Below are 27750 nucleotides of genomic sequence, written 5' to 3'. Positions count from 1 at the left end.
CCGGGCCGTCCGCACCCCAGGTCCGCCCCCGCACCTCCCGGCCTCCCAGGGCTGGGGGAGCCTCAGGTTGGGCCCAGGAGCCGGGAGAGACTTTTGCAGGTAGCGTGTGCCCCACAAGGCGGGACAGGCTGGTCGCTCTGGCCTCTCCGACGGTCTCGGGCCGCTTGGGCTTGATGCGGTGCATTTCACCGGTGATCTTGCCGCGCTGCTGCGAGAACAGGTAAAATTCCTAGCAGTCCTGGTACCCAGTAGTGTGATGGTGATGTGTAGGCCGTACTGGTGAGAAGTAACGGACTCCTCTTTGAGTGCCCTGAATTATCATACAGCCTTGTGTTCAGCTCAGCCAAAACTTGTTGAAAATTATGCCCTAAAAATCCTGCCCTGAAAATAGAGCAGAGAGAAAGAGAATTATTGTCTGTTATTATCTACCCCACCCTGTGGGGAAAGATTTATGTCAGCTTTTACTCCTCAGGCAGGTAGTTTTTTAGATGGAGAAACTTATTCCAGGCCGTGGTTAATTATCGTTCGTCCCTGTAAGAGAAATAGAATTCAGACTCCCTGTCTCCACCCCTCCCTCATGAGAGATTAATCTCTAGACTGTTAGCAGCCCCCTCCCTCGAACCTTTTTAGTCCTCTCCACCTCCTCCCTACCTCCTTTCTCTTCGTTTACTATGTCTTCATCTTGTTGACCCGCAGGTTTTTCGTTTTTTCATCCTGTAATGCTGTTTTGGTCTCTTCAACTCTCTATGTCTTGCTTAAAAACTGGTAGATATTTGAAGAAGGAACATTACCTATTCTAGATGTTTAGTAGCTTAAGAGCAACTACCCAGGCTGGCTTGGGGATGGCTGTAGATTCTGCTTTTTAGTGGTCAGCCTGTGGAGGTGCGGGCCTGAGACAAAATCAGTAATGATCCATGAGCCCTTGTGGAGGCGGCACAAGAGAAGCTTTGTCCAAATCGTTCATTACTGTACTGGTGCCATGGAGAAACGCACTTGTGTGCGTAACTGTATTTCAGTGCTGTAAAAGAGCACAGATGAAGGCAGATTTTTTTAAAGAAAAGATTATAAATTGTATTAAAAAGTGAAAAAGAGGAAGCACCCAAGACTTGAAAGACTAGGCCTGTGGGTTGATAAAGGATATAGTCTGGACCTCAGCCTGTAACCATGACATTGATGAAACAGAGACATTGATGTATCCCTTGTTTTCATTGGGCTTATACATCTTGATCAGCAAAAAGAGAGCTCTGATATAGAGACCTCTCATATATCATTTACCCTGACATTTTTGATGGATTCACTAACAGGGAATATTTATTGCATGCCTACTTACTGTGTGCCAAAAAGTGTGGAAATAGTAGTGGACAAGACACACGTGGATCTGCCCTCGAGGGGCTTATTGTCTGACGGGGGATATAGTAAACAGTAAATAAGTCATTACCTAAAATAGCTACAAAGGAAATTTGACAGAGGCTGAAAGGAAAAGGGGGAAAACTGGAGTGAATCATTTTTCTGGAGTCAGAAAAGCACATGCAAAGATCCCAGCAAGGGAAAGTAACTGATCCTATGTATATCTAGGAAAATGGTTCTGTGGCCGGGAAATGGGGAGGTAAAGATACAGGAAGACGTTAGAGAGGTGAGCAGAGCCTAGTGCATTCAGGACCATGTACTCATGGTCAGGAAGTTGCGTGTGGTTATCTGTACAAGAACGCATTCATTGTAAGGAGAGGAGAGACACTTAATGATTGCATTTAAAGTGACCTGAGTTGCTCTGTGGAGAATGATTGCAAAGGGGCAAAGGCAAAGATAGGCTGACCCTTGAAAAAATGTTGGCAAGCTGAATAAGGTTGTGTGTGCCAAGCTACTCGAGAGGCTGGGGCGGAGAGATCATTTGAGCCTGGGATTTTGAGACCAGCCCAGGCAATTGTCAAGACACCGTCTCAAAAACAAAAATTTTGCAGAGCTCAGACAAGAAATGATAAACCCTGGAAGAGGCTGTTGTCATTGGAGAGGAATTTAAGAAATATTTTGAAGACCAGGTGTTGGTGTTGAATTTGATGTCAAGGATGAGGGGAAGCAAGGCCTAGGGAAAGACTCCCAGGTACTCTGTCTTGAGTAACTGGTGGTAATGGCAAGAGTAACTGGGGTGAACGCGAGCAAGTCTGGTGGAGAAAGAGTTTGGTTTTGAACCTGTTAAATTTGTCATTGAGAAAGGACATACCATAGTCCTTGGGAGGGAGAAAGGGAGAGTTTCCAAGACAGAATTGGATAGACTAGCCTTCGGTAGGTACAGCCGATGATTGTGAATTTAAGATGAAACTCATCAGTCCATTCAGTATCTGATTTTTCTTTAGCCACCTTCACCAACATGGATATAGATACAGAGAGCACGGATAGCTGATTTCTTCCAGGGCTAGCGCTTTGCCAAGTGGCTAGGATGGAGAGTAAGAGAGTTGAGGATCTTTTTCAAAGGAGTGGTTCTTATATACACTCTGAAATCCAGCCTACATTTAAAAAGAAACCAGGAGCAGATGCTTGGGGAGGAGAAAAAGTAATGTGAGGTCCCTAGATAAGTTGCTGTCTACGTTTATCAGTGTGAATATTTAAACGAAGATTGTTGGAAGGCTAAGAGATAGTTATTGGTGGTACCAGGAAGTGAATGCCTGCGGTGGAGTAGAGGCAGAAATTTACTGTTTTTGAAGAGTAAGTCAGTGAAACCAGGGGCCTGAGACTGAATGGTTTAAGTCCTGGAGAGGGGTGACGGTTACTGGGGGTACAAACAATGTGTGTGTTCTGTGGGTCCGTGGTATGAGGAATAAGCTGAAAGTCAATGATGACATCAGTGAGATGGGAGACAGGAAATGGTGATGCCAGGAGCCTCAGAAGAGTTGGTGTTGTAGGAGAGACAAAGAAGACTCGTGTGGGCTTACAGAAAATGCAGCTGCCCCATGTCATAGCTCTGGAGGAGTGAATTTTCTTGATAACCTACCCAAACCTGCGGGTTGTGAATATCCTCAGAATCTTTGAGGACAGCTCCAAGCTACTGCCATTCAATGCAGTAATTAATGCCCTAGATATTTCTACCCAAAGCAAATTAAGCTGTATTTTTCAAAATTAACTTAGCACAACCACTTACTGTTCAGCTAGAGAAATGTCAGGGAATCCTTCTAAACTGAAAACCTTAGGAGGCCACGTAGCATGGTGTAGTAGAATTCTCTTACCTAGATAACTACTAATTCTCAGATATTAAATGCATACAGAAAGTCAAATGTCACAGAAAGCTGTGACCTTGAAATTTCAAGGAACCCATGTGTTAATTAGAATGCTTCTAAATGCAGTTCCTATAATTGAAGTGCTAAATATAAAGTGGGGCTGTACCATTACTATATTAGTAGTACAAGCAAAAGAATTTTAGTGTTGGAAAGGACTAGGAGTCAACTACAGCTTCTTTATTTTCCACTTAAGCAAACAGACTCAGAGAAAGAGAATCAAAGTGATTTCAGAAGCCTACTCTGGTCCTTTCACCTCCACACCACAAAGCAAAACTTTCTGTAAATGACATAGTTTTATTAACTGTTTAATGTAGATTATTTGTGAATAATATCAAATGGAAATATAGGTGAACCTTAGAGTTTTTTAGTCAAAGTTTAGCACACGGATCAGCTCCACAGGTGTCACCTAGGAGCTATGAGAAATGCAGAATTTAGCTTCCCCCAGACCTAGACCTGGTCTGCTCAAGTCAGCAGGACCCTTGATGTCAGGAGAACTGAGGAGCCCCTTCTAAGAGAAAGAAGAGACTCTGACATCAGAATATCTGAATTTGCATTATTATGAAAGAGTAGGAACAGAGCGTGCTGTGCAGCGAGATGATACATTTGAGGAATGGCGGTACCACACTTCCCAGAAAGCAAAGGGGAAATTGTAGAAGGGTGAGTGGCTCTTCTGATGTTGCCTCTGCCTGAGGAGCAACAGGGAATGGACTGCAGGCATTTTCTTCAGCTTCCTACAATCAAAGGAAACTGTTACAGTATCACTGAGATTATGTTTTATTGTTACAAACAATCAAAGTGGACATAATGAGAGTCAAGAAGCCATATCTGTTGTCTCCAAATAGCAAAATAAGTATTAGATTAAATCTTAAATCTTTTAGTAGCACTGTTTTCAATCTTGGTTGCATATTCATCACACGTGATGATCTCTTTTTTTTGTTTTCTTTTTGAATCCTGATGTCCAGGTACAACTACAGACCAATTAAATAAAAATTGAGGTGGCAAGTCAGTGAGGTGACCAAGGGTCACCCGTGTTTTAAATCTCCCCCAGTCACTCCATTGTGCTGCTGGGGAAGGGAAGTACTGCTTTAGGAAGAGGCAGCTCTGAATGTAGTTTGTCCTTGAACCCTTCCAAAACAGTGGGACCCTCCGGACTACTCCAACACCAAGCGTAACACAACTGGTCACACTGCAGGGCAGTGGGGTTTTCAGAACACTGAAGAAGTAGGATCTTTTTTTTTTAAAGAGGGGTTTGCCTATGGCCAGTTTTCTTAAAATTATTAACTTTTAACTGTAACCGAAAGTCATTAATTTGTTATATATAAATAAAATGCTTAGTTGTTTTCTTTTAAAGTTGCCATGTATGCTTCAACATTCCTGATTTCATTGCGCTGACCCTGAGAGCCAGAAGCCAATGCTTGTTTGGTGTCATTATAGGATCAGCACCTATCCAAGTGCTGAGTGGACAGGGCTGAGTAAGAGGCTGGAGAGGTTAATGGAGATGAATGAGTAGAGGGAAAGATGGACGGACGGATGGATGGATGGATTGATGGATGGATGGACAGATAGATGGGTAAGTATCATTATCATCTTTGATGGTGGGCTGACTCCTAGATTGGTAGCAATCACCAGAGATATGGCACCTAAAGCTAATGGCACTTAGTGGGCATCCATACTGCTTGTAACTACAGATATGTATAGCCTCTTAAAGGACAAGGGATTGAAGTTAGGGAAATAACTTCAGGGAGGCTAGTGTACTAAACTATTTACTTGTGAAATACTGCAATACAGAAAATCCTTTATTTGCTAGCCCATAGGGGTAGGTATCTTTATCTCAAATTGCTGTCTGCCACAAGATTATCAGATGGGAAAGTTATTTTAGCCGTGCTGTAATATGCTATGTCCAGCTTCATTTCAGGCATAGTTCAGGATCGCACTAAACTCAGTCTTATGAAAGCCCAAGTGTGCATGAGGCTCATGGTTCTGCTTGTGAGTGGGAACGGTGTGTGCAGCATTCTCTGCCCTGTACCTAAGAGAAAAATGGACACAGTGGCATGGGGGATGTGGTTTAAATTTATTGGAGGATCTAAAATTGTGTTAACCAAAGTCCTTGAGGGGAGGGATTTTTAACTAAATTTTTGGACTAAATTTAACCAAAAGAAATTTTTTTTTTTGCTGAATTCTTCCAAACACATACATATTAAACTGCTTTCCTGCATTTCAGACTGCTAGTGATTGCAGTGTAAATTTTTTTGAGCTTTTAGGACCTAGAAATGTCATGAAATCATATCCATATAAAAGTACATATACATACCCAACTTAAGAAATATTATGAAAATTACTATTTCAAATTTGCTTCATCAAAAACTCTGGTTCTTCAAGAATTCTAGGAAGTTCAGGGTCAACCAACTTTATAATGTTGTATTTTCTGAAAATGTTTCAGTTGGTTCAGTCCTGTAAAATTTGAACACAAGACAGTAGAGCTCAAGTTTGAAATATTAATAAACATTTGCAATTGTAATTAAAAGTTTAATAAAATTGCTACTGTATTTTACTCATTATTTTAGAAAATGATTTTCAAATTATACAAGTTTCATCCAAGGGAAAGAATATAATCTTAGTGGATTTTAAGCTTCGAGCAAACAGGAAATTAGGGTAGTTCTGAAACTTTGACGCATATCGCAATCGTGTGGAGGGCTTGCTAAACACAGATTGCTGGGCATGACCCCCAAAGGCCTCTGGGTGGGGAGTTTGGGATGTGGACTGAGAATTCACATTTCTAGTAGCACTTAAGTGGCACTGATGCCACTGGCTCAGGACTGTGCTGTGATAACCACTGCAATGGGAAATCGCACGCTTAGCTCAAGCAGAATTGGAGATTTGCCTTTAGGGCTTGAGAACTTCCAAAAAATAAAAACCTAAAATCAAAACCACCTTTCTCCCTACAGAAACGTGTGATTGTCATAAACTGGCTTTCTTGTGAGATTAAATACCAACAAAATGTACAGATTGGTTGTAATTGTAAAATCACCTTCTTGTTATTAAAAATGAGATTCGGATGCCTGATATTTTATCTGCAGAATGTGCTCCTACCCTCTTAGTGTTAGAATCAGATGCTACAGGGCAGGGATCTCAATGCAGGGTGACTTTCCACTCCAGAGAGACTTTCCCTCCAGCAAGTCAAAGAGCTTTCTAAGAGGCTATGACGACAGTAGCCCTAAGACTTGTTGGATTTACAGAGTAGGAAAATTAAAAGGAGGAAAGAGTTACATAGGATTGCCAACCTAAACAACTATTGTCCATGTTCTTTTATGAACAAAAAGGACATTGCAATGGCCTAAAGTAGGAAAGACACAATCTCAAAGAAAAGGACAATTCTTTAAGTTCAATCACTTTATGAAACAACTCCTACTCTCTTCATCTATTTCTTAATTGTTATTTGGGAACCAGTGCCCTAGCACTTTTAAAGTAAAAGTCAAATCTACTCTCAGGGCTTTTAGTTTTAAGTGAGAATGTATTTACAGTGCACTGTCATTAAGTTGATCTGTGGAAATTTTATGTGAGCTATGGGTTACTTGGTAAATAAGATTTTATTACTTTTATACACGTGCGAGGAATAACTTGAACCATCACCATGTGATATTCTCTTCTCTCACTTTCTAGGATATCCCGTGACCATATAATCTAGTCCTTTATTACATACTGATGAGGTTTTTGTTGTATTTTGTTGTAAATAAACCTGTCTCTTCCTAATGAGAGTGTAAGGCTTTTTAGTGTGAGCACTGTGTCTTCCCATGCCCTTTATCTCTTATGTACAAAACACACTATGGTGTAGATAAATTGCCATTGGACCACAAGAGTCGGTCTCCCTGAGATTAGAGTTTTATCAGTCCTTGTCAAAAGAAATGTACAATGTAAGGTTTTTAATTTTTTTTTTAAGAATAGGAAAAAATTTTTGAGGGAAAGACAGAAGAGAGGCAGAAGGGAGACTGGAAAGTGGGTTGCCCACTCACCCCACGTCTCCAAGATGTTTTATACAGCAGAGCCATGTGGAGAGGTGGTACAAAGTGGGACTAAACAATAAGACCCAGTGGAAAATTACTAGGTGGGCATGAGGTGAGGCAAAACCACGACCAACCAATAAGATTACAAGTACAGTCACCCAGGTAATATTAAGTGGGAATCAAATGGGGGAGCAAGTCGCTTAGCAAGCATACAAGGATTTTCAGTATGGGTGGTCAGGGATATTTCCTGGAAAGGATAAGCTAAGATCTTGGCCCCCTACCCAGGTAATTGATACCTATTTAGAATATCAATCACTGCTCTTTATCCTAGGGGAAGCACAAGGGTATAGTAGTTCCTCTCCTTTTACAATTCTGGTCACAGTGAATGTGTCTTTATTGTCCTCCGTGTTGGCCCCTGGAGGACTGCCCTGTCTAACTGCTTACAAGATATCTTACTTATCTGCACTATCCCCCACTCTGAAGAAGTACCCCTAACTGCTGTGAGGGAACAGAAGGCAGAGACAGCTCTGGCTTTTTCCAGCTGAAGAGGATCTCGTAGTTGTAATCAGCAGTTACTCTACAGAGGGTCTGTCTAAAGGCTTTCCCTAGGCGCCTGGCATAGTCATCTTGGTAGCTTGGTAACTTTTAAGTCTGAAGGAGACAAAGCCAAAGAAACAGTTAAGAATGCATGGGCCAAATTATAAGGTCCTCTTTTAAGTCTGAAGGAGACAAAGCCAAAGAAACAGTTAAGAATGCATGGGCCAAATTATAAGGTCAGCCGGATTGCTATGAATATCGCCCACAAAAAGGATAAGGAGAAAGGGTTTTTAGTATTCTTCAGGAGACAAACCTCCTTCAGATGTTGACAGTCACTTTTTGTAATCTTATTTTTCATGGATGACCCAAATGTTAACTTCATCTCAGCCGTTAACTAAGTAATCCAAAATACTAGGTGAGTAAATTGAAAATTGATGAGATTTTTGCTCCAGTGTGTTAGTACCAGATAGCTGGTGGGTGACAGGGTGCTCCTAGATCTGGGTATGAGTCCAATGGGACGTGAACATGCTTCTTGGTGCTTTCTTCTTTCCTTTCTTCTAAGAGCAGGACACACCTGACCGTGTCTGCAGAGTCCCCAGAACACGCATGGGCTGCTGAGTAAAGTTTTTCGAAAGTTACACGGTAACCAATCATGTTTTGTTTTATAATATTGATAAATTCAGATCACTGGCTTTCATCCAAAAGTAGGAATTATTTCATCCACATTTTATCTGTGTTGTAGCTGGAGTTCTATCCTAAGATGAGATCTGTATTTTACCTATTTAAAGTTAGTAATTATAGCAAGCATAATTATGGCTGGCACTTGAAGATGCTAAACAGGTTTAAGATTCTCCACATAATGCTTGCTCTGCCTTCTCGGAATGAGCAGAGGGTAGAAGACTTGTGTTTGAATCCTTGCTGATCATTACAAACTGCATTCTCTTGGCAAATTGCTAAAGTTCTCCAAGCCTCTGTTTCCTCATCTGTAAGATAGTCATAATATGTGTTCTGCAACATTTGAAAGTTAAACACGATAATATTCAATATGAAAACACCACAAACTGAAAGAGCACACAAGCATATGGCATTATATCCTTTCAACAATAAACAAGCTGCTTTCAGTCATTACAAACTGCATTCTCTTGGCAAATTGCTAAAGTTCTCCAAGCCTCTGTTTCCTCATCTGTAAGATAGTCATAATATGTGTTCTGCAACATTTGAAAGTTAAACACGATAATATTCAATATGAAAACACCACAAACTGAAAGAGCACACAAGCATATGGCATTATATCCTTTCAACAATAAACAAGCTGCTTTCAGAGCCATTAAAAATTCTGCACTCTGTCACACGCGCGCGCGTGGGCACACACACACACACACACACATTCATGCTTTTACAATCCATAAAACTAAACTGAGTCTCATTTATTAGATCACTCTTTTTTCCTGGCCACAGTCACACTATTAAAGGGTGCAGTTAGTACTTGCCATTAGGAATCCTATGCAAAAAAGGTCCAAATGTCTTAGACCATAGTCACCCATTGATATGTCTAAAATACATAGCTTAATGGGGGCTTATAGGCAATGTTATTAGATTGTAATGTATTTTTGTCTAATATTATGATTTACAGGAGTTTAAAGTTGCTTTGTAAAATAAGTAACATTTGCCTTAGTTTTCAGGTGGACAAGGTCTTGATCTTGATGGTTATTTAAATTTAAAGATTTTGCATTTCTTGTATCTCAAGAGATTGTAGTATTTATTTAGAAGAACACAGGCCTGAGACATAGACTACTTGGACTTCTGTGTGTAAATCTAGTAATCTTTTTTCATCCTTAGTAAGGTATACAACTGGGAGTAGGTAAATTGGTTACTTCTCTCTTAATTTTTAAGTGAAATGAACATTGATTTTGTAACTTCTGGATCCTTTAACTGCTCCTGATTCCCCAGATAGCCAACAGTATGTTGATGGTTTTGTACTACTGTGGTGCCTTGAAGCCCAGGCCCTGGGTAGAGAGGGCTACTCTAGGGAAAGTAACACAGGTACTTTACTACGGCTTCCATCTTGAAAGATGTGAAAATATGTAACAGCTTTTAAAAGGATGAGTTGTCCCATTTCGCAAGGTCCAAGTTAGACATTACAATCACTGTATAATGCTGAGGAACAACGGAATGGCCGAGGAAGGAGGAAGGAGTAATATATCCTAATACAAGCATAACTAACTCTACCTGGCCCCTCATAACCAACCCCCAGATCCTTTCTTTTTTAATCCTCTTTATAATCTTTTCTCATCCTCTTCCCCTTCTCTCCTGCCCTCTCTTCTCTCATTGTCCCATTCCTGTTTGCAAAACATCTATCTCCCTATTTCCTATTATCTATCTTTTATTTTTGCTCCTGATTTATATTTTGGGTTCTTATATAAGAAAAATCATGTGATCTTTAAGCTTATTTGTCTGATTTATTTCACTTAACATTATGGAATCAAGACGTATCCATTGTTCTGCAAATAGGAGCCAATCAAAAAAATGGAACTGATAAGAATAAACACTTCTCAGAAGAAGTATAAATGACCAATAAAAATATGAAAACATGTTCAGCATTTCTGGCCAACTGAAATGTAAACTGAAATGGCACTGGGATCTTATCTTACTCCAGAATGGCCCTCATCAAGAAATCAAATAACAGTGCTGGTACCGGGAAAAAAAAAAAATCAAGTAACAGTTGCTGGAGAGGGGAGGCTGCAGGGGTTAAAGAATCCTTCTATACTATTGATGGCAAGGCAAACTACTACAACCATTATGGGAAACAGTATGGATATTTCTCAAAAAGTTAGAATCAGAAATTTCATTTAGCCAAGCTATTTCCCTTTTAGGTGTCTTCCTGAAAGAGTTAAAAACATCATATAGCAGCACAATAGCCAAATCTTAGAAGCAGTTTATATGTCTGTCAACGAAGAGATAAAGAAAATGTGGTATTTATGCACAATGGAGTATTTCTGCTAAAATCCTTTCTTAAATTCCTTTCATCCACCCAGTGACATGTGCTTCAGATGACTGCCTGGGTTCTAATCCAGACTCTTCCCGCTTCTCACTTTTGACGCGAGACAAATTTATTATTTTCTGTATGTCTCAGTTTCTCAACACAAAATGGGCATGACAGTAGCACTTGTCTGATAAGGTGGTTGTGTGGATTCAGGAAAGCATAGATAGGATGGAGATGAAACATCGTATGTGTGACATATTAACTAATTTACTCTTGGTGTTTTGTATCTAAAGTTTAATTATTGATGTATATGAAGTCATCGAATATGATCCAGTTCTAGGGTAAAAAGGTGAATTTTCCTAATAGTTTCAAATTTCATTTAACAAAACAAAACAAAACATTTTTCGGAAATATTCCACTGTGTCTGTAAAACCCATTAAATCTTCTACATCTGCTGTTAACATGAACAAAATGATGCAGTGGGGATTGACTGGAAGTATTTTTCATTCAGACCCAACAGCAACATTGATTCATGGCAATGATTTGTATTTCTGACCAAGATATTACAAATATGAGCATTTGAGATGTTAGTCACTTGAATAAAAATAATCTGACGTTTTTTTCTGGGAAGACTAATTACATCATAATTTTTGCAGCCAGCAAATTACAAGAATGACTAAATAGGTATTGTGTAATTTAAGACCATAAACACATTACCAAACCTTTTTCCACAGGGAAGCTACATTTCTCAATAAAAAGTTACAGGATATAAGGTGAATGATAGAAGTTTATGGTATTTAATTAATCCTTTGTCATATTTGGATGCCTATTTTTCTTAAAATATTATTTAAGGGGCAAGTTTCATTTTTATATTAGCTGATTTACCTTACTTTCATTTACTGAGAGTCACTAGATACTCAGGTATATAAGACAATTTACAGACTCCACCACATCCAACTCTAGACAGTTTTGGTTTAAATAATGGGTCTACAGTTTTTCATCTTCTGTTTGCTTTGGGACCTATTGCAGAATCCAGGAGACAGGAGAGACCAATGGGAAACAGGAGGACTTTATTTTAGATGAACACTGGCTCACCAAACAAATGGCCAAAGCAAAGGCAGACCACAAAGGAAAGGTTTTAGTTTTGTAAATTTGGTCAAAGCGGTTCATCTTTTTAGTGATGTCAAGCAAGCTTATAGAAACAGTTTTGTAACTGCCTTGAAAGAAGACAGAACCTTATGAATTGTATGAGAACAAGATGACATAAACTGTTCACAGGACATACCAATTTTATCTGTACCAGAATAAAGAGTTATATCTATAAGGGAAGGGGTAGAGATCAGGGACAGAGGACTTCACAAGGCTGGGAAAACTTGTTTCCTTAAAGTCCTGCTTCATTCTTTCCTTTGATGCATTCTATGGCAAGTTTTAATAGAGCATCATCATCATCATTATTGTCAGCTTTCTTGTCACAAGGGAGTGGCTCCCTACTAAGCAGAGGTTGACACTTGGTCAGAGCCTTTAGGGCCAACTGAATATTTTTGACAAGTAGAGATAAGTGGCAAAGGAGAATTATAACAAAGAGGATAAGAAACTTATGTTGTCATTGTGACTCTATGTTAATCTTTAAGCATCAGATATTCGTTTTCTGGTCAGTTTCCAGAATGACTAGAACAGGGCTGTCATTTCCAGTGGTGGCCTGATCTCGGTATGGGATAAGCTGGTTCAGGTGGTCTGGATCTTCCTGGCTGGTCCACTTGTTTTGGGATGTGGCTTTACTGACTGTGGAAACCTAAGACACAAATTTAACAGCAGTGAGGGTGGGCAGGATTATGGTGTGAGATCCATACCATATGAACTCCAGAGTGGCTGGATTTTATTTCTTGACCCAAACAAAGTGCCTGGGCTTGAAGGGCTGTATTGGGTCTGCCAGAGTTATAGGCATTCTTTCTTGTACCCAGTTACGGATGTCTTACATGGCTATTTTTAAACCCTGCATCTACTTTTTAATGGTCAGTTTCTCTAGTTTATAAAGATTGCCTTTACTCTGGCTTATAATTGGGGGTGGCCAGTCAAACAAAATCTCATACAGAGAACACCAAGTTTGTTTGTGGGGGTGTACCTGACTTGGAGGTGTATGCTCTATTTTTCTTGAGCTCTGTGGCCAATAGGCTGTGTGTGCTTTTTATCTTTAACATATATGTGAGCTCTTGGCTATGAATGCTGCCTGTTGTCTGACTCTAAGGTCAGGGGTAGTACAAATTTTGGGATGACAATTTTTTTTAACTCTTGTGTCTTTTCTGTTCTGGTGCAGTAGGCCTAAACTAATGTCCATAAGCTAGTTTTTATATGGAGCAGCTCCTGTTTTCTTGGTACTCAGGGGCCAGGTGGGTGCTTGCCTTGGGTTGTTTTGGGGCACAGGTTAAGTATTTCTCCTAAACAGCACAAGCAGTGATAGCCAAGGCACATAGAAATGGCAGCCTAGTAATGTTTTTAATCTTATCTTTCCCATGTGAGGCCCCTGATGGAACTGTTTTATGAACTAGGGTCCACCACTTTGAGAAAGGCTCTTCTCTCACCAGCAAGCTTCTATTAATCTCTTCTTTATACAGTCTCTAGCTTCTTGGGAAAATCATACTTTTTTAGCTAAGGAGTAGCTCAAGATATCTGGGAGAGGAGGCTCTGGGATGAGGGGAATGTACAGGTCCCCTCTTTTGGGTCAAGGGGCTACCATAGAAGCCTGCTTTGTTTTTCTATCTGCTTTTAGGTTTCCCTTGCTTTCAATGTTGTAGTGCATTGGTGCCCCCTCTAGGATATAACAGCCATTTTTTGCAGGGGAGCATACTGTATTAGAGCAGCTATAAAATTTTTAAATATATTTTTATTCCTCAAGCAGTCAAGAGTCCTTTTTTCTTATATATGGTCCCATGACTATGCAATGTTGTAAAGTCATATTTGGAGTCAGTATAGCTGTTAGCTTTTTGTTGTTGTTGTTGTTGTTGTTGTTGTTAGTAAGACAGCTCTTGTCAATTCTATTAGCTCTGCCTTTTGGGCTGAGGTTCTGGTAGGCAGAATCTGGGCCTCTACCACAGGGTCTAATGTTACCATTGCATGTCCTACCTGTTAGACCCCTTTTAGTGCAAAACTACTTTCATATGTGAAATATTTAACAGTTGGGTCTCAGAGGGTAATCTGTGAAATTCTCCTGGCTCAAGAATATTTCATCTATGATTTCTATACAATCATGGGGTGGGGGCTTCTGGTTCAACTTGGAGCAAGGTAGCTAGATTAAGTGTGTTTATTGTCTCTAGAGTTAGAGAATTTTACATAGGTGCCCTTGATAGCAGGTCATTTTGGGTTTATAACCAATGGTGTTCTTTCAGTCTGTTCAGGTTATGACTGAGTGTAGTACTTGAATAGTCAGTTGTCCCAGTGTCAGCTTGTCAGCTTCCTGCATCTGTGGGGCAGTGGCAGCAAGTGTCCTGAAGCATGAAGGCCATCCTGGCCCATAAAGTGTAGCTGTTTTGACAAGTATGCCACTGGACAATGTCAGGATCCCAAGAGTTGAGTTAAGACCATTTCCTCCCATTCAAGGACAAATACCAAGAAAGACTTGATTATGTCTGGCAAATCTAAGGCCCTAGTCAAAACTTCATTGATTTGTTTAAATGTTTTCTCCTGGTCAGCTTCTCACAGGAAGGGGTCCTTCCTCCCCCAACCTTTGTGGTTTTATATAGGGCCTTATCCATAAGTAATAAATTTGGATCCAGATATGGTAAATCTTGCTGCCCCCAGAAATTCTTATTTGGCACCAGGTGATTGGGTTTGGAAGGGCACAGAGAGCCTGTTTTCATTCTGTGCCTAGTTAGGTTTCCCCCTGAGTCACTGTGAAGCCTAAATATTTGAACTTTTGTCAGCATATTTGTACCTTTTTCTTGGATACCTTATATTCAACCCTCTAAAGGAAATGAAGGAGATCTTTGGTTTCCTGATAATAGTCCCCTCAGGTTGAAGCTGCCAGAAGGAGGCCAGTTACATACTGCAGCAAGGTGCAGTTGTTCCCTGGTGTAATGAAAACTTTGAGGTTGGTAGCTAGTGCCTCTCCAAGGATTGTAAGAGTTTTTAAACCCCTGGGGAAGCCTAGTTCAGGATAATTGTCCTCCATTGAAATGCAAAGGTGAGCTGACTGGCCAGCACAAGGCATAAAGAGAAAAAGGCACTTTTAAAATCTAAGCAGGTAAACCAAGCAGCATTTGCTGGATTAAGTCACATTAATGTGTATGTATTTGGTACTGTTTGATAAATTGTCTCCGTGGCTTGATTTACAGTGTGTAAGTCCTATACTCATTTGTCCCTGGCTTACATACTGGTAGGAGTACAGTATTCCAAAATGACTGGCATCTAGCCAGGACTCCTTGTTTTAAGAGCTGCTTTAAATGTTCTTAAATGCCTTGTGTGGCTTCCCAGTGGAGGAAGTATTGGTGAACTTGAATTGGATTTGCACTCAGATTTAGATCTGGTATCACAGGTGTTTGATTTACAGCTAGCCCCAGTGGGTTTTCTTCAGCCCACATCCCAGGAATCTCTTGTGCTAGTCTATTTAGTTCATCTACCTCTGGCTTTTGTGACTTATCTGAATATAGTCTCCATTCTTCTGCCTGTGGGACGGTAAGGGTTAACACCATGGGTTTTGGTTGAGCCAGACTTAAAGTCTTATCCCTTTTTTTCCTAAAAGTAGTTCAGCTTGCAGCTTTTAGAACAAGTCTCTCCCTAACAAGGCAAGTGGGCAGTTTGGCATTTACAGAAACTCATGTTGAACTTTTCATTCATTCATCTATAATACACCTTTTAGACTGGCAAAACAGTTTCTTTTCTGGATCCCTGGTAGCTTTTACAGTAGTAACATTTCTCTTGGAAAATGGCTCAATAGGTTATGTCATCACTGAATACTTACCTCCATTGTTTACCATAAACTCTGTCAATTGGCCTCTATATTCATTGTGACCATGGGCTCGTGGGAACCTAACGAGATAGAGCCCAGTCTGGCCTAGTCTTTATAATCTTCAGTTCTTAAAAGTCCAAAGAGACCAGCATCTGGTTTCTCCAAAGGGCAGAGCAGCCTTTAGCAGGTAGCCTCTTAGTTTTGTAAATTTTATCATGTCATCATTTTCTGGACATTTATTTTTCTAGTGCCCATAATTTTACATCACACACATTAATTTCAGTCTAGCTTTGGTCGATTTGTAGGCTAGGCTTGGTTTGGCTACTGTTTTGCCTGCATTTGTGTCTCTGCCCTTAGTGATCTCTATCTTTTTTCCCACAGCCTTATGCCAACAGGTCTACTTTTTTGAGCCTCTAGTTGGCCTCCAGCTTTGCTTCCTGGTCACAGTAAATGTATTTTTGGGGGATACTTTAAAATCTTTGCTGTCCCCAATTTGTCTCTGAGTCTACTAGCAGGGGTAATTTTATTTTCTCCTTTTGGCTTTTGTTCAGCTTGGGCCACAAGTGTCTAACAGTAAGGCTCTAAACAGGGCTGAAGCCAAGCAGGTCAGGTCTGAACCATATTCAGCCATGAGTCAATTTTAAAAAAGTTGATCTGAGTGTCTTAGTGCACTTCCTTCTCTAGTCACTACCAGATATATACATCCAGTTGTTTTTCTATCGATGGTCCCTTTGGCTGGCTATACAACATCAAAGGAGGGCCAATTTATTTTATAGTTAGCCTCTGGGGGGTCAGCTTTACTCTGTAGTCCTTGTATTACTTCTTTTAAAGTTTTTAAACGTATATTTTAATGGGATGGGTTTTGATGCTTTTTCTCCTTTAAATACTCTGCTGTGATGCAAATCATTTTCTCCAGCACTTTTGCTTTAGGAAAAACCTGAGCTCTACCAAACTAACAAACAACCATGTCTATATACCTTTACCTGTATCTATTTTATAAACTATTTCCATAAGCTTTTATTTGACATAAGTAAGCTTTCAAGTCTTGTCATTATCTTTTTTTAAATCTATCAGGACAAAACTTTCATCATACACAAAATCCTCTCATATAAAGAGTTTACCTCATAGCCATCCTAATATTTTTTTCTATCCCACTTATTGTAAACCTTTTATAACAAACTTAGCAGTAGCCACTTGGATTTTAAAATGTCCTTTTCTCTTTTTGTGTTCTCAGATTGTTATATTTTAAATTTGACTTGTTACCAACAGAACTCTAATAAGCTGAGTCAGTGCTCTTATCTTACAACTGTAAGACTTGAATAGGCTAAAGTGACTCCATGCTAATAGGCCAGACTGTGCTTCTTCATATGCTAATTGCTACCTTGGTTAACAGCCCACCCAGGGGCAAATGGTTTGACAAAAGGTGACCCTAGAACATTTCCTGCATAAGATAAGCAATGTGTTTGCAGTCTTGTTCTGTGAATTCCCTGACTCTTTGTTTAGAAAAACCTTATAAAAAGTACCTCAGCCCCTGAGCAGTTGCCTCTCTGAGCCACCTGGCTCTGGGAGTGCTGTCTGGCCAGACTAATAAAGGTCTTTTACCATCTAGGCTGGTGTGTTCCTTCCTGGGTTTCTCGTTCTCCGTCGAGCTCCCGGAGCCTCGCTGGGTGTTAGGGCCCAGCATCGTGGAGGCCTTTCGGCTGTTCACGCTCCGTGGAGTGGAAGTGAGACTTTAGGTCTTACACAACCAACAGAGAGCAAAGAGCAACTTAACCCTATAATTATAATTTAAGAATTTGCAATGCACATGAAATATTTTAAGCACACTAATTAAACAAGAATATCAACTCAAACTGGAAACCAAAAGTACACTTATCAATTAGGTCGTATTTGTAGTTTGATTCCTTTTATTAAACCACTTTAGGCTAGGCAGGATGTGGTCCTAGTTGCTCAACTTTGGCCATTCAGCTCCAGGCTGGAGTTGCTCCAGCTTTCAGATGCCTGCAGGCAGCATCAGGCTGGTGACACTGAGAAAGTGCTGGCCTTGGGGCTCCCAAAGCCACAGGGAGGAGACAAACTTAGGCCCTGCCTGTCTCTTTGTTTCACCCCTTGGAGCACATAGTCCACAGCCACCAGTATCAAGGCTCTAGACCTGCCTTGGGTCCCAAGCACACCCAGTGCTCCATTTCAATCACCCAGTGAGGTCTGGCTCCCTCCCCCTTTGTTGTTCCATCTATTCCCCTGGCGTGGTCCCTCCTTCTGTGCCTGTTTTTAATCTTAGCTCCCTGGCTACCCACCTCGCAGGCCTGGCCCATGTGCCACCCAGTACAGTGTCTCAGGCTTGAGGTGGCTCAAGTTCACAGCTTAGCTACCCATCTCCTCAGAGTGTGCATCTGGCAATGGGCTGAGCCAGGGGAATGGCACACCTTGTACTGTCCTGCTTTGCTCTGTCCTCTTTGGCACTTTCTAATTTGTTTGTTTGTTTGTTGTTTCATTTATTTATATGCATTTCCCTATTTCCAATTTTTTCCTAATTGGGAGTCCAACTCTCCCTGAGCCTGACTACCCAGTACACCTTGGTGTCAGTTTTGTACAACTCCCCATGAGTCTATTTGGCACACCCTTATGTGACCCACTCTTGCTGCCAGCCTCTCCCACTCCTCTTGGAATCGTAGGTTTCTTCTAACTCAGTCCAAGTCGGATTACTCAGTGCACCTCAGGCAGATGATCAGGCTCCCCCTACTGCCCTTGCAGTCTGGCTTCTGGGAGGGAAAACCTTACCATGGTCCTGTAGCATGATGCTCCAGAATTGTCCTGTATCCTGACAGGTTTGATGGTGGGGTTATGAGTCTATTTGGCACACCCTTATGTGACCCACTCTTGCTGCCAGCCTCTCCCACTCCTCTTGGAATCGTAGGTTTCTTCTAACTCAGTCCAAGTCGGATTACTCAGTGCACCTCAGGCAGATGATCAGGCTCCCCCTACTGCCCTTGCAGTCTGGCTTCTGGGAGGGAAAACCTTACCATGGTCCTGTAGCATGATGCTCCAGAATTGTCCTGTATCCTGACAGGTTTGTGCTGGTGGGATGGGGGTGGTTTCCAGGTTGGCGGGGGTGGGAGGGAGGCCGATTCCTTCTCTGAGCTGAAGTCTCCCTGGTGATTTCAGAAGTCTCAGGATTCCTACAGCCTAGGCCCTCTCAGGGCAGGCAAAGGAGACAGCAACTCTGTCGCTTCCAGTCCCTTTGTGGTTGCCAGAAATGTTAGAGAATCCAAGAGATAGGAGAGACGAGTGGGAAACAGGAGGACTTTGTTTTAGGTGAACACTGGCTCAGCAGACTAATGTTCAAAGGAAGAGCAGAGCACAAAGGAAAGGTTTTAGTTTTATAGGGTTTGTCTTTTTAATGATGTCAAATGAATATAAAGAAACAGGACAAGGGCAGACAGTTTTGTAATTTAGCCTTGAAAGAAGACAAAGCCTTGTGAATCTTGTGAGAACAAGATGATATAAACTTTGTACAAGGACATTATTGCCACTTTTATCTGTGCCAGAACAAGGAGTTACAGGGCAAAGGGGTGGTAGTCTAGGGGAAGGAGACTGCCCAAGGCTGAGAAAAACTTGTTTTCTTTAAGTTTCGCTTCAACCTATCATTTGGTGTCAAGGTCATCTTCTGTGCTTTTGGTGGCATTTTGAATTTTCTGCTGTACAATCTACTGAGAAACTTTTGTCTCTTCTTTTGAGCTTTAGTGCCTTGTGACGCAAAGAAGAGCCTGCAGACCAGCAGCACCACTTCCACCTTTGGAAGAAATGCGGAACCTTGGCCCTCCCTTGAGACTTACTGAATCAGGATCAACTTTTTAACAAGGTTCCCAGGTGATTTGTGTGCATATTAAGACTCAAGAAGACCCACCCTAGCAGAACATCTTTGTGACAGTTAATTTTTCTATTTAGATATCCTTTTTTGCTTACAAGTTGTGGCTTACTGTGTTTTAGGTCATATAACTTTATAGTACCCCACAATATTTTACCTTGAGAAACGCAGTACATTATTATAACATCTGGCAGTATTTGAATGTTTGGTGATAGATAAGTGGTGAGCGTTTTATTTTCTCTCCTCTAGGATATTCCTGGTGATCTTGGAAGACTTCATATCATGGAATCGATCTCTATGATGGGAAGCCCTAAGAGCCTTAGTGAAACATTTTTGCCTAATGGCATAAATGGTATCAAAGATGCAAGAAAAGTCACTGTGGGTGTAATTGGAAGTGGGGATTTTGCCAAATCCCTCACCATTCGGCTTATTAGATGTGGCTATCATGTAGTTATAGGAAGTAGAAATCCTAAATTTGCATCTGAATTTTTTCCTCATGTGGTAGATGTCACTCATCATGAAGATGCTTTAACAAAAACAAACATAATCTTTGTTGCACTGCATAGAGAACATTACACCTCCCTGTGGGACCTGCGACATCTGCTTGTGGGGAAAATCCTGATTGATGTGAGCAATAATATGAGGATAAACCAATTTCCAGAATCCAATGCTGAATATCTGGCCTCGTTATTTCCGGATTCTTTGGTTGTCAAAGGATTCAATGTCATCTCAGCTTGGGCACTTCAGTTAGGACCTAAAGATGCCAGCCGCCAGGTATGTAGTTTTAGATTTTATTCTTATTTATCTGGTATCTTGTAGTTAAGCAAATATCGGATATTTAAAAACCAAATTCTGACACCCTCAGTGGTTGTTTTGAAGATTAACATCCTAACCTCTTCAGGGCTCTGTTCTATGCCCAAAGTGATGTGGAAAATTGAGAAAATAACATGAACTTTTCTTTCATAACCAGCTATAGAAAAGGCACGGCTGGCTGATGAATAGCACGATACATTGTTTGGAGTGTCTCCTGGCCTGGTGAACATAGAAACAACAACAAAAAATTATTTTTCTTTCCTTCCTTCCTTCTGTGCCTCCCTCCCTCCTCTTCCCCTTCCCTCTTTCTTTTGCCCTTTCTTCCTTCCTTGCCGTCACTTGGTAGCACTATCCTGTCTCTGAATGAAATACTATTTAATACAATTCTCAAGAAGACTACTTTAGGAAAATCTCTTAAATTAAATATTCATAGAACATAAAATAGTATCGTTTATTGTAAGCAGTTTTGATCTGTGGGACAAGTAGAGACAAACTGGGTTTCTTAGTCTTGTTTAGGTCTCTAGCACACAAGGCTGTGATGGTACCTGTCGTACTCAAGAATAGAGCAGATGAGAAGATCTGTCAGTGCCTGTATGGAATGAGCTTCTGTGTGAAAATATGTGAAACAGTGTATCTTAAAAGCATTAAAAGTGTGCTTATATGCTAAAATTAAATGTGATGATAATTTATTGTTGTTTTGAGACAAGGTCTTACTGTGTATTTCAGGCTGGCCTTGAACTTACTAAGTAGCCTAGGCTGGCCTCAAATTTGTGGACATCCTCTGGCCTCAGCCTCCTGCGTGCTGTGATTTTTTTCTATAAAGACAGTTTTCTGGATTCCTTAGGTAACAGAAGGAAAGCGTTGTGTCACTGTATGCGCTCAGAGTCTTGATAACCTCTCACTTTCAGGTTACGGAATCCTAGGTTGCAGCTAGAATTGTTTGCATTCTTTTTCATGTCATCACAAGTGGCAAGAACCTTTGTGTTGTTGTATCATTATTTTAAATCTATTAATAGTAAGTTTATCAATTGATAAATTATGTCCACTTCAATCACTCCAGGCCGTTACAGCTGACATACCATAGACTAGGTAGGGTGTACCACCTTTGCCATTTTTGTAAACAACATAGCAGTGATGCATCTTTTTTGTCTTCCCACAGGTCTATGTATGCAGCAACAATATCCAGGCTCGACAGCAGGTCATTGAACTTGCCCGACAGTTGAATTTCGTTCCTGTTGACTTGGGGTCATTATCATCTGCCAGGGAAATTGAAAATTTACCCCTGCGACTGTTTACTCTCTGGAGGGGGCCGGTGGTGATAGCCATAAGCCTGGCCACATTTTTCTTCCTTTATTCCTTTGTCAGAGATGTGATACATCCTTATGCAAGAAGCCAGCAGAGTGACTTTTACAAGATTCCTATCGAGATTGTGAACAAAACCCTGCCTGTTGTCGCCATCACTTTGCTGTCCCTGGTGTACTTAGCAGGCCTCCTGGCAGCTGCCTATCAGCTCTACTATGGCACCAAGTATAGGAGATTTCCACCCTGGTTGGAGACCTGGTTACAGTGTAGGAAACAGCTGGGACTACTCAGTTTTTTCTTCACTGTTGTACATGTTGCCTACAGCCTCTGCTTACCAATGAGAAGGTCAGAAAGATACTTGTTTCTCAACATGGCTTACCAGCAGGTACCGAATGTCCTTGCCGTTTATCTGACCCCGGTAAAATGTTGTGCCAATATGAAGCATAAAACATAAGATTTTAAATAGCATTGAATTTTATATATCTCATAACGGAAATTTTCCTTTGTCATGTTTAGGAAGGGGAAACACTTTTTCAGTAACCTTTTTTGCATAAGAAGTATATGGCTACTCCAAACTCATTAAGGGTAGAAGAAGCTACCATCCCCTTTTTGTATATGACAGAGAAGTTAAGGTGTTTCAGGGATTTTTTTTTCTGCTTTTTTAATGTTATGATTTCAAGAACTGTTTTTACTATTGAAAAAGTAACATTGTTAATATTAGATTAACATTATTTTAATGTCTTATAATTGGCCATAAAGGTCAAGGCAACTCTCGTAAACATATATGATAAAATTAGAATCAGTGAAAATATAAAACAAAATAGGAAATTAAGATCAGGAGAAAAAAGTAGACTACACCTCTGCTGGCTAAGAGTATCTGTGGATCTTCTATTTTGGTTTTGAGATTGTTGATACAATGAAACAGGAGATACTGCTACAAGGCCCTTATCAACACAGTGTAGAAAAAATACTTATTCCTCTGGTGAAGCCTTCCTGCCACTTAGCTCCCTAGAAAGATCTCAGGGGGAGCTTCAAAAAAGAGGCTTGGTGACAAGGTAGACTGTGATTTATCTCATCCCCTTCCACAAGTGTAAAATAAGCGTTTTTGCTGAAGCTGTTTGATGTAGCATTTTTTCAATACAAGCTAAAGACATTGCATCAAAACAAATGTTTAAAAGCATTTGCATTTTCAAGAAGCCAGCCTATCATACTCCGAGTGCATACTATTCAAGCTTTATTCAAGCCTAAAACAATTTCTTGAAAGTTAATAGATTGATTCCCCTAAGCCATTCACTCTCTGAAAATGCTTAATCCTAGAGCTTTGATGTGTGCTGACCTAGCTTCCTCATGCCCGTCTATCGCTTACTCAGATATCATTTTTTCGACAAGGCCTCCACTGGACACTAAATTCTGCCCCCCACCTCGAACCAGACAGAGAGCTCCCAGACCCTCACACTTATCCCCCTCTATTTGTTCTGTTTTTAGTAGCACGTACCACTCTCTGATACACTTTGTGTTTTTTAAATTTATCTTATGTACTGTTGTTTGCCTTCCATTAGAACCTGAGTTCATGAGGAGAGGGATCTTAGTTCCTGTCGCTCACTTGTCTATGGCCCATGCGTGTAGTAGTGCTGGACACAGTAGACACTGAACACGTCACATACTAGCGAGTAGATGAATTAGCTGGGAAGGAAAGTGGTCCAGGCTGTAGTCTACAGACATGGAACAAGACAGTGAGAGACTTAAGTTTAACAGAGGAGCTCTGTGAGCTCTTTCAGGATCTTGGTGTGATTGCTTCAGGGACCTACTGGCAAAGAAGTAGCTTTTTTAAAAATTTCAATTATGTTTTGTTAACTGAAAATGGGCAAACTTAAAATGGTGTTAAGAATGTGTCTGCCATGAATATTTAAATCAACTTCACTTCAAGGAGACCAGTCCTTGATTGATAGTCTAATTTTATTGTCTGTCAGTAGGTATTTCTAGAGTATAGTTCTACAAAAACTACCACAAACTCATAGGTAAGCCTGACTTGATTATATATATATTATCAATGTAATGGGAAAACATTTGGAAAGATTTTACATCTAAATAACACAACTGAAGTTTCAAAGTATATTAATGAAGCAATTGAAGTGGATAAATATGTCAGCTCTAAAGCAGTTTATCCTCAGAAAATTCCAACTTCCTAGGGGACACAAGGAAAGAAGAAGGAGATAAATCAATATATATATTATACATGTGAGAGGGGAAGATACAGAAATAAAACTAGAAATTTCCTAGCAAGATTCTAGGTTAAAATGAGCCTCCAGTAGGCTGAACATAGTGAATCAAGTTTAAACTAACTGACTTAGTACTTATATCAAAGGTAAATTCTGTGCTGAATTGGTTAATATTCTATGAAATAAGGAAAATCCACATTTGTCTTCTTGCTAGGTTCATGCAAATATTGAAAACTCTTGGAATGAGGAGGAGGTATGGAGAATTGAAATGTACATCTCCTTTGGCATAATGAGTCTTGGCTTGCTCTCCCTCCTGGCAATCACTTCCATCCCTTCTGTGAGCAATGCTTTAAATTGGAGGGAATTCAGCTTCATTCAGGTATGTGGGGTTTTGTTTGATAAGGTATGGGGCAGCATAGACTGGATTGTTAGGTGAGCTTGAGTTTTAAATATGAAACAGGTACTTATCAGAAGGTACCTCTGGGACACAATTCGCTGGAGGCCAGTTTAGCATCCTCTAGTGAGTAAGTGAAAGACCAGTACGTCATCATAATGGAAAAGTCCGATATAGTACTGTCTACTGTGGTGGATAAAGATTTTTTTAAAAGAGAAAAAAGTGAGAGAAGAGTGTGTTAGACCAGATTCAATGGTGAAAGTCAATTTGTTTTTAGCAAAAGTAATAAAATACTATCTTACATGTTGAGTCATCTGATCTTTCCAGGAAAAAAATTCTCATCCATTTGAATTCAAGGGGAAAGGAGCTAAATCTGAATATTTTAAAGAAATGTGTGCATGTACATATGCATGTACACAATGACAACCAATGTTAAACTAGGTGAATGGCGTTTGACCAGCACCAGTCCTGTGAGCTTGTTAGTATAAGTACTTAGTAATTAGTCATAGGGGCGTCTAAAAAGGGATTTCAAAGCACCATGTTTTCTTTAAGAAGTTAAACATTAATTTTTTTCCGGTAGTACCTTATGTTTGCATTTTTTTAAAATTTAACTAGAATTTATATTTTAACTATGTAGCCATAAAATTGGTATTGACTATATATCCAGATGGTTTACAACACAATATGTGGATTATGTAATTTGGTGGTACAGTTAGCTTTGTTTTGTTTCTTTGCTTACTTTTTGTATTTTAGCTTTTTCTTTTCTTTTGTAGAAATCTTTTAAAATTTTCATTCAAATTAAAGGCATAACCTTTTTTCTAAGTTCATTTTTCTTCGTCAGGAAAGAGAATGTGAATACTTTTCCAACTGCTACTTTAATTGCATCTAAAAAAGAACAGAAGGCCCTATGATATAAGGTGCTGGAAAGATGCATACTCTTATTGTAAATTTAGATGAGTAATTGCAAACGTTTTGCCTGCTGGAGAGTTTACATTTAATAAAGTCAGATGTTACAGCATAATACTGATGTGTAATATTACTTTTATGTAAGGTAGACTATTTCTCATAGTAAGTAATCTTAAACATAATAATTTATAGAACTGAAGAATGCTGAACTTTCAGAATTCAACCTATAAACTGCCTAACTGAAGCACTGAATAATCTCATTTAATAAGATCAATAATGTCATGTTTGAATTGCTATTTATACTGCATAGTTATATTACAGGAGTTTTTGTTTTCCTACTAATGTATTTATGTGTATGTACTATATACATATACTCATGATGATACATGTATGTTCTTCAGTATTAAATATTTCTGTGTATGTTTCATATATATATATATATATATAAATAATATATATATATCTTAGATGTGTGGACACATTTTATACACAATCAATGGGCATGTGGATAATTTTACAAAGAAGTTTAAAACTATTTATCAATACACTTAAGAAAAAACAAGATATTTTGATCAACAGTGCCACTACTAGAAATCAATCCTAAGGAAATAAAGAGAAATAGAGAAAAAAAAAACCTAAGTGACACTCTCTGTAGTTAAAGTGTTTGAACCGAAGTAAATGATCAACAAAAAGAAATGATGAAATTATTCATGCCTACTAAATAAAACATTATATAGCATTAACAGGTTTTAAATTTTAATGACATAAATGTTCTTGATTTAATAAGTAAAACAGACTATTAAATGATTTTTAAAATAGACAATATGATCTTATTTGTGTAAAATAAGGTATGTATGTGAATAACAAGTAAATTATATAAATATGAAATGGCTAAAATTATTAATACAGTAGAAGACAAAGAGTAGTTTAATTGAAGAAATGTAGTTATATCAAAATATAAACTTAGTATATCTGAATATGCATTTGAGTAATTTGTTTCTTACTGATTCTTTTTCTTCTTTCCTTGCCGAAAGTCTACGCTTGGGTATGTTGCTCTGCTCATAAGTACTTTCCATGTTTTAATTTATGGATGGAAACGAGCTTTTGAAGAAGAGTACTACAGATTTTATACCCCACCAAACTTTGTTCTTGCTCTTGTTTTGCCCTCAGTTGTAACTCTGGGTAAGATCATTTTGCTCCTTCCATGTATAAACAGAAAGCTAAAGAGGATTAAAAAGGGCTGGGAAAAGAGCCAGTTTCTAGAAGAAGGTATTAGAGGAACTGTTCCTCATCTTTCCCCAGAGAGGGTCACAGTAATGTAATGATCATCGGTGCTCATAGATACCATAAGAACTATTCACACCATTGTTTTTATGGCCTCCTCTGTGTTCGGTTGTTACGTGTGCTGTTGAATCGCTGTGGTTTGAAACCCGTTAGAGGAGATTTCAGCTGAAACTGTGACAGAATTTTCTTCAAGCTGTCACAGCTGTCCTGTTTTCCCAGTTTTAATTGTTTTATTCAACGTATTGTGGGAATTTAAGTAATTTTGTTTTGTTTTGCACAACTTAACATTGTTATTTTCCTGTATTTCATAATCAAGCAAAAATATTTGTAGTTAATAACCTAGACACAACAAAATATTAAAAACACTTCACAAGCCAGACTTCGAAGCTTTGAATATAGTTCAATGGAATACTATACTTTTTATGAGGCATCAGCAAGGTTTTGATTATTATCCAACTTAAAAAATAGAAATGCACAATCATACCTTATTTAAAAAGGCCACATTGCATTAGCATCTATGTAAGGGTGTATGGTAATATTCTTATACTCCTCTCATGTAAGAATTTGAAGAATGTTATAAATTTTATGAAGCAATTTGACTGTATGAACACAAATTTAAAAAGACAAACCTGAAATTATATTTGAAATCCACTGAAGACATAAAATACCTACAGACAATCCATAGCTCATGAGAGAGTTTGTTCTATCAAATTACAGAGAAATATCATTTTAGCATTAGTATGTTGTTCATCAGGGAAAGAACTCGGGAATATTTGACCTCCTAAGTTGATATGTTTAATACAGTACCAATCCTGGGAATGATGAAAATGTCGGGTTTACATACAAGGTTATCTGATAACTGATCTTTGTTGTTTCACTTCGCTCTGGTGAGAGATGATTTTACTGATGTTCAGTTGGGGAAAAATGTGCCAGGCATGACTGTAAGCATTTCACTTGTGTTAGCCCATGTAATAGCTCCCTGAGACAGAGAATTATCCTTATTTTACAAAAGAGGAACTGAAGGATAGGAGAGTAACCCCCGCAAGGCTACTTAGGAAAAGGTAACGTGAGCATTCAGGTCCAGGCATCACATCCCAGAAGTGCTGATTTTCACCACTCTGTCCCCGTGCACTGTGTTCACAGTGCCAAGCTGGAGACTCTTTGTACAAAGGTATTTTTTTTTTCTCTCAATGAGTTTATCTATACATTTTAGGTATACAGTCCAGTTACAT

The 27750-nt window shown here is 39.4% G+C and overlaps 1 protein-coding gene across 4 annotated transcripts; it reads left to right on the top strand.

The window, feature by feature from the left end:
* The first annotated feature begins 12 nt into the window (after window positions 1–12).
* On the top strand, window positions 13–27750 carry Steap2 (STEAP2 metalloreductase). 4 transcript variants are annotated; one of them, XM_010609546.2, is made up of 6 exons: window positions 13–220; window positions 19477–19602; window positions 19850–20374; window positions 21573–22100; window positions 24149–24313; window positions 26269–27750. In XM_010609546.2, the coding sequence occupies exons 3-6, from the start codon at window positions 19883–19885 to the stop codon at window positions 26554–26556; spliced, it is 1473 nt and encodes a 490-aa protein (XP_010607848.1). In that variant the 5' UTR covers window positions 13–220; window positions 19477–19602; window positions 19850–19882; the 3' UTR covers window positions 26557–27750. The 4 variants fall into 4 exon arrangements, with proteins under 4 accessions (XP_010607848.1, XP_010607846.1, XP_033614453.1 ...); XM_010609544.2 differs by having other exon boundaries at window positions 19471–19602; XM_033758562.1 differs by lacking the exon at window positions 13–220 and adding an exon at window positions 4814–4839.

Source organism: Fukomys damarensis, unplaced genomic scaffold, assembly GCF_012274545.1.
Source record: "Fukomys damarensis isolate Sample0158 unplaced genomic scaffold, DMR_v1.0_HiC HiC_scaffold_4, whole genome shotgun sequence".
NCBI lineage: Eukaryota > Metazoa > Chordata > Mammalia > Rodentia > Bathyergidae > Fukomys > Fukomys damarensis.
Note: the sequence above shows the minus strand (reverse complement) of the source record. Positions and strands in the feature narration are given on the sequence as shown.

Excerpts from the sequence above, each read along its gene's own strand:
- Steap2 (XM_010609546.2), top strand. The coding sequence starts at position 19,883 with ATGGAATCGATCTCTATGATGGGAAGCCCTAAGAGCCTTAGTGAAACA. Across the intron at positions 20,375-21,572 it reads CTAAAGATGCCAGCCGCCAG|GTCTATGTATGCAGCAACAA; the intron begins GTATGTAGTTTT and ends GTCTTCCCACAG. Across the intron at positions 22,101-24,148 it reads TCAACATGGCTTACCAGCAG|GTTCATGCAAATATTGAAAA; the intron begins GTACCGAATGTC and ends TCTTCTTGCTAG.